Below are 7,107 nucleotides of genomic sequence, written 5' to 3'. Positions count from 1 at the left end.
AAATTTATGTAGGAAAAAGTTTATTAGAAAAATAAAGAACTTAAAATTTTACAATATTTTCCACTTCCAAAATTCTTTTATATAGAGCAGGTGTGCCTTATGGCTTAAACATAATCTGATTTACAATTTTCATTTAGTCCTAAGGAGACAAAAACACAAATGGTGAAATGTTGGTAACTATTAAGAATTTCAATGTATAATTTTTTTTAAAAAACACCATTTGTTGCAGGTACCTAATATATAACAATATTTACTGAAAAGTTACTGTACTGGTTTGGTACCAAAATTAATACTATCAGATTAAAATGTAGATTAATTTGTGTGGCCTATGTTTATTTTCCAAAATTTTATCGACTATATCAGGAACTGGCAAATTTTTCCTTAAAAGGTCAGAGATTAAGTATTTTGGCTTTAAAGGCCTTACGTTCTCACTCCTCGACTCTGCCACTACAGGGAGAAACCAGTCACAGACAATACATACATGAACGGATACACGCCTGTGGGTGCCAGTTTGCCTGCTGCTGAACCATACAATGGATTCTGATAATTTCAGGTGCCATATTCCAAATATGTCAGATATGGGGGTTAGGAGAAACAATATAAATGGTAAACATCACTAAATAAACTATTTTTGGTTAAAATGTTCACACTTCTTTCCCAATCTTAATTGCATGTGTATACATGTATATATACAAGTTATAAAACTATTTCATTTTAATTCCATATTCCTTTTGGTGTTTTAGTATAGATAAGTATCGGACCAAAGTCAAAGAAGCAGCAAAGTACCATGAATAATTAAGTACTCAGAGGCTAGCTAATCCATAACCATGAAATTTGGTTTTGACATCTAAATATTTCCAAACAATGAAAAAACTTATTTGTTGTGCCCTTCAAGAAAATATGAGATGTATATTTCAGATGTCGTTTTAAAATTTAATTGAATTGTTACAATTTTGAAGCTAAATGTGATTTGCTTTTGTTTTATTAGAAAAAATACTCAGGCAAGGTCTACAATCATCGGTCAATTAAGAATGACTTACAAGAACATGAGGCAATAAAATAAAAAATACAGGTACAAACTATATATCTGAAACACTTCTATTTGGCAATTTTATAACAAATCAAAATTTTAAAATAACAAAGAAGATTGCAGATTACTTCGTAGATACAGAATAAAGCAAATGATGAAGTGCTTAAGCAAAAGAAAACAAAAAAAAAAGTAAAACACACTGCTTTTCTCTTCAAAAATAAAATCACATTTGCTACAGATCAAACGGATAATACCCTTATTAAACAACCATTCCAGAACGTCTTATAGTAGCAGTGCTTTTATTTGCACTTCATTTAATTTTATATGACTCATTTCATGTATATAGCTCTTTACCCCACTGTTAACGAATAAAGTCTCCCATAATTTTTATTATTTTTAAAATTTTTTTAAAGTAAATGAGAAATGATTTATGTATCATGGAACCTTTCCCATTTTGGAACCAAAGGCTTAATTCTATATTTTTGTCTATTCTTTTCTTTAAAAAATTTAGTGTAAAAACTGCTGGTTTTTATATCACTGTAGTAAAGTGAAAACTCCTCAATCAGGAGTATTTTCTGCAGTTTGACTGCATAAAACCACATATACTTTACAATATGTCCTTCCAACAGTAAGGAAATAATTGATTTCACGGTCACTGTCAGAAATGAGTGCCATAATTCTATTATGGGTATAGGTCCTCCCTCAAAAGACTTTCTGGAAGGATGTTCAATGTGTTTTGTTCTTATAGATATTAACAGTAGTACATAGTCCCTTAAGTCTGCAAAGACATTTATTGTTAAAGAAGGTGCTTTATTAACAATTCCTCTGGCAGCACTAGTGAATTACAATATCCTTCAATATTATTTCTACCCATAATATATACATTTAACTTTCATGCCTCTAGAAAAACATCTACAGTACATTTCATAATATAAAAATATATTACAAATCTGCTGAATTATTTACAAGCAATGTTCTATTATCTCTATGCAACATTTGTTTGATACAATACTAACAAGTTACACATATTTCCATTTCTGTAAGTTAAAAAAAATCCATATGGCTTCTTGCTTACCAAGCAAGAAAGTGATTTTATTTTCCTTTCAAAACCAACTTTGGTGCATAAAGGATTCAGTTTGAAATACTTTAAAAAAAAAAATTTTTTTTTCTTATGTTAAGAAAAAACAACTCATAAACCAAATGCTTTCCTCAAAAAAAAAAAAATTAGAGGCTTATATAGGTTAAAATGAAAATATGAGGATTATTCAAATAATTGGAAATAGAGGTTTTTCAAAAACCGTTAACAGATTAGTTATATAAGGTAAATATTAACATACTGTACTCCATGAGAAAACCCTAGTCCTGAAAAGGGAGCCACCAGACATACTGCAACACTCTTTAACAGAAATTTTCAGCCCTAATTCGATAGACGAATTTTTAGTTGATTGCAAATGTCGTTCACTGTTTGCTTAAATACAAATTGAACACTTTTCTTATCAGAGTTCTGCAAAAGAACACAAATGGCAACCAATCACATCTATTTATCATAATCGAAAGGTAAATTATCTCTTGATAATTTTCATTGTCAAAATATTTCCTAATATGACTTCAAATCAATAGACACTGTCAAGACAAACATCCTTACAGTGCTTTTGGTATTTTTAAGGGCACATGTTGTAATTGTTTTCTTTCCAATATAAACTACTGTAATCGCTAAAAGGGGGGAAAAAGCAGCTTAAAGCAGCAAGCATGCAAAGCCTTTAAGAAGCTGTTCCACTAAGTTGCCAGAAGAGTGTTTGCTCAGTCTCCCACAGTACCATTCCATGAAAATGTGGATATACAGTAATATATTAATATATTCCACAGAAGAGCCTACTTCATTCACAGAATGTTTACACTAAGCATAAATATTATTCTAAATACTGGATTTAAGAAAAAAAAAAGGAAAGGGGTTGACTCTAATGTGCAACTTTTACTAAACCCATTGTCAGTGACTAAGACTGCAGGTGTCCCCGCTTGTTTGCTTTTTATGTATTTATTTATTTTTTACCTCTTCAACCTCTTCTGCGGCATTGTTCTAGAAAAAGAGAAAAAAGAATATTATTTTATTCGACTGAATCAAGAACACATTAAGTATTTCAAAAGAGACATTAAAAACATTAAATAAGATATAGGCAATGTGATAATCATTGATCATTAAAATTTATTTCCAAAGCCTTCATACTTTAATAATTGCAAACTCGGTTACATAATACAGCTTTTTAATAAATTTTTTTTAAGTAATCTGATTCTAAAAGAGATTCTCATGCTTAACACATGCATGTTAACCAAAGAGAACTTTAAAACTGATGCTTAAATCTTAAGTAAATATCCAGCCCTTGCTCACATGTTACATCACAGCAGATGTAGCCAGTTCTATTAATCTGTACCACTTTAGGAAAGACTTAATGCTAATTTCCAGAACAGGAGAAGCATAAAGGTTTAGACTCAAAATTAAATGTAAGAACAGGTAGGGGTGGGGGGTAAAATACAGTTAAAGAAAAATAACTCCACAGATGCATTTAATATGTCTTAAAAACATGTTCATTACCCAAAAATGAAATCAATAAGAACTGCAGATGTACACTTTTGAAAACATGAAATGCACTTCCTATGCTCTTTTGGACAGTAGTTCTGCACCTGAATTTTTTAGGTCCCTAAAAATATTCACTAAAATATCTAATTTGCTTACAGTATACACAAGAATTACAAAAATAAGCTGATCTGTGAAAAAGGAAGACCCTTAGAGAGGGGCAAGTAGAACATAGGGCAGAAACACAGAAGTTAGTCTGAATCTTGTAATTAAGATTCATGCCCCTTTGCCAACCCTCTGCATAAGGGATGTTTACAACCAGTTCTAATAGCAGGGTGGCTTTCCCAAAATATCACTCTTTTAGAATGCTAATTTTAATTACTCCCTTCAAAGAGTAAGCAGAAATAAACCCTAAATTAAGTACCAGTAAATAAAGAATATTCAATTATTTTTCTTATAAAGAGAAAGGTAAATCGTGACTTTCCCATATTTTTGGTAGTGGATTTCCTTCAGTCTTCTCCTTTAAGGTAATTTCACTATTTATTACGCTAATCTCTAACACAGTTCATCACAAAAAAACAATTTTGTTTTTTCTTTTTTTAAAGATTTTATTTATTTATTTGTCAGAGAGAGTGAGCACAGGCAGACAGAGTGGCAGCAGAGGTAGAGGGAGAAGCAGGCTTCCTGCCAACCTAGGAGCCCGATGTGAGACTCGATCCCAGGACACTGGGATCATGACCTGAGCCGAAGGCAGCTGCTTAACCAACTGAGGCGTCCCACAAAAAAACAAGTTTTGATGGTACTTATTATTAGCACCTTCATCAGATGTTTAAAATAAATTTGGTGGGAGTAGGGAAAACTCTAGATCTCAGTGTTTCCACATGGCAAGGCCCATTATGTTAGAATTTCATTCTCCAAAGGTATCTCCAATTATAAGAAATCTTATTATACTGAATTACATTCCAAAAAATTGAGTCATAGAATAAACAGAACCTTCAAAGTGTTTAACTGCTTCAGAATTTGGCATAGGACACAGTCTCCTTATGATAACTAAAATTCACATTTGGTATGATCAATTATTATATGCTATTTATTCAACCTATTTCTATGCAAAATACATATCAAATTAAAAGTGATTTTAAAAACACACAAGTTTGCACATGAAGAGTGCTTCTTAAGCATTTTCACCACTTTCTGAATTACCCTAGTATATGTCATTTGGATGGAGGCAGTAAGGAGAGTTCAGTCACATACTATCTGTGTAACCTTGGGCAAGCTATTTAAACTCTTGCCTCAGTTTTCCAATCTGTAAAACAGAGATAGTAACACCTACTTCACAGGCTGCTGTGAGGATGAAGTGTATGTAAAGCACCTAGCAAAGTGACTCAGCACATAGTCAGAAATGTTGGTCTCTTCTCCTTCCCCCCCTATACCTTCATAAGCACAGCACACTAAAACAAAGGTCAGATCAGAAAATTATTAGCAATGTGAACACTGAGCTACCTCTTAAAAACAAACACAACAATATTTAAACTGTTCTCCTAAAAAGTTTGGGTGGAGTATAAGTTTAAAAATTCAACCATTTATGGTATTTTAGGCCACATGGAATATATTCCCAGACCCACAAAAGATTGGTATCATAAAAAGAATTACATACTTAAATAAGAGGCACTTATTTTTGAAATACTATATATATTACAATCTAAGCTACGTAAGATAAATCTGGAATTAAACTGGCATATAAACTTTACCAAAATATTATCTTTCTGGATCCTAAAATTTATAAATGTTTATATAATGGAATTTCCATATACAAAGCTCCAGAAAGCAAACTATGCTTGGTACTGAAATTTAGTGCTTAAAAATAAGTCTTAACCTTATATCCAAAATTTAGAGAGATTTAAGATTACAATTCAAAAGTAAAACATCAAATCAAGAAATAAATTACCTGTATATGTTTGGATCCAAAAGCAAGGCAGTATCTTTGGGTAGCTTTGATAAATGAACTACTTTAGTTTTTAACTGATGTCGTTCACTTTCATTCACCCACACATCAGGCAGACTACGAATTAAAAAAACAAGCATAAATGAAATAACATTAATCTTAAAGCTTATTCTTCCCTCCACCCCGGGAAACCAGGGGTTTCCCTTTTTTTTTTTTTAAGATTTTATTTATTTATTTGACACAGAGAGAGAGATCACAAGTAGGCAGAGAGGCAGGCAGAGAGAAAGGAGGAAGCAGGCTCCCTGCTGAGCAGAAAGTCCAATACGGGGCTCCATCCCAGGACGCTGAGACCATGACCTGAGCCGAAGAGAGAGGCTCAGCGTACTCTTCGTATAACCTTACACTACCCAGACTTTTCTGCAAGTGTGACTGAGTCACCTAGGTTAACAAGCTTTTCAGGAGCCAAGGAACAGCAAGGATGCAGAGTCTCAGCTAAAAAGTGGCAGTGAAATTTCAGGCGTGAATTTGAGAATGAGTTAGGAATTTTTGGTGGCAAAGCCACATCAAACTCAGAATCATGCATTATAAAACAGTCTTTTAATTTACTAACTAAATTCATATTTGAGCTTGACTTGATGACATTTTGACAATGAGTTGTTTTTTTTTTACTGAGGTACAGGTGACTTCCAAAACATAGTAATTCAACAATTTTAGACATTACTCTGTTACCGTATCACATTACACTATTATTGACTATATTCCTCATGGTGACACCAAGTTTTTTAATGACTAAATAAGTAAACACTCCACTAGATAAACCCCATGGAAAAAAATGCGCATGTGATCAAATCCTGAATTCAAAGAAATCTAATCCTACCAGGAAGTTCAAATAAAAGCATTCAGATACTTGGACTGATCAATTTCCAGAATACTAAGAATACACATATATTCCAATTTATCTTCAACTATGTTTATAACCTTAATATAAAAAGAGCTCTTACAAATCAGTATGAAACAGGTAAATATTTACTGGGGGAAAAGGAACAGGGGAGACAAAGGACACAAACCAACAATTCACCAAAGATTAAAAAGTTTAAAAATGATCTTACATGTAATTATAGAAATACAAAATGTAAAAGGATAATAATTGACGTATTAATAGTAAGCCAGAGAAATAAGTTCTCTAATGTAAATAATTGGCACAAATAATGTGCAAATAATTGGCACAAACTTTCAGAAAGGCAATGAGTATCAAAAACTGTAACATTTTGCAGTTTGTGTACTGATTTTAATAGCTTTTAATAGTGGAGAAGAATGGACAACTTTCAATGTTTCAGCTAAAAAAGAGCCCATTAAATAAATTTTACAAAGCCATTTCAAAAATATTTTATAGTAGCATTTCCACAAAACCTGGATGGAGCCAGGGGAAGGTGGTGGAAAATATGTTCTACATTAATGGCAGTTAATAGGCACAGGATTTTTTTTTTTTTAAGATTTTTATTTATTTATTAGACAGAGAGATCACAAGTAGGCAGAGAGGCAGGCAGAGAGAGAGGAGAA

General features: G+C 32.2%; 1 protein-coding gene across 1 annotated transcript in view; it reads right to left on the bottom strand.

The window, feature by feature from the left end:
* Positions 1 to 951: 951 nt before the first annotated feature.
* Positions 952 to 7,107, bottom strand: part of AEBP2 (AE binding protein 2) — a 63,659-nt gene continuing 57,503 nt past the window's right edge. The window contains exons 7-9 of the mRNA XM_032347478.1: positions 5,551 to 5,664; positions 3,081 to 3,107; positions 952 to 2,534 (exon numbers count right to left, since the gene is read on the bottom strand). Of these exons, the coding sequence (XP_032203369.1) occupies positions 2,489 to 2,534; positions 3,081 to 3,107; positions 5,551 to 5,664 (187 nt within the window). The 3' untranslated portion in view covers positions 952 to 2,488. The remainder of the gene's footprint in view (positions 2,535 to 3,080; positions 3,108 to 5,550; positions 5,665 to 7,107) is intronic.

The sequence above is a fragment of the Mustela erminea genome, chromosome 6 (assembly GCF_009829155.1).
Source record: "Mustela erminea isolate mMusErm1 chromosome 6, mMusErm1.Pri, whole genome shotgun sequence".
NCBI lineage: Eukaryota > Metazoa > Chordata > Mammalia > Carnivora > Mustelidae > Mustela > Mustela erminea.
The sequence above is the reverse complement of the archived record's forward strand: the minus strand, read 5'-3'. Positions and strand labels throughout refer to the sequence as shown.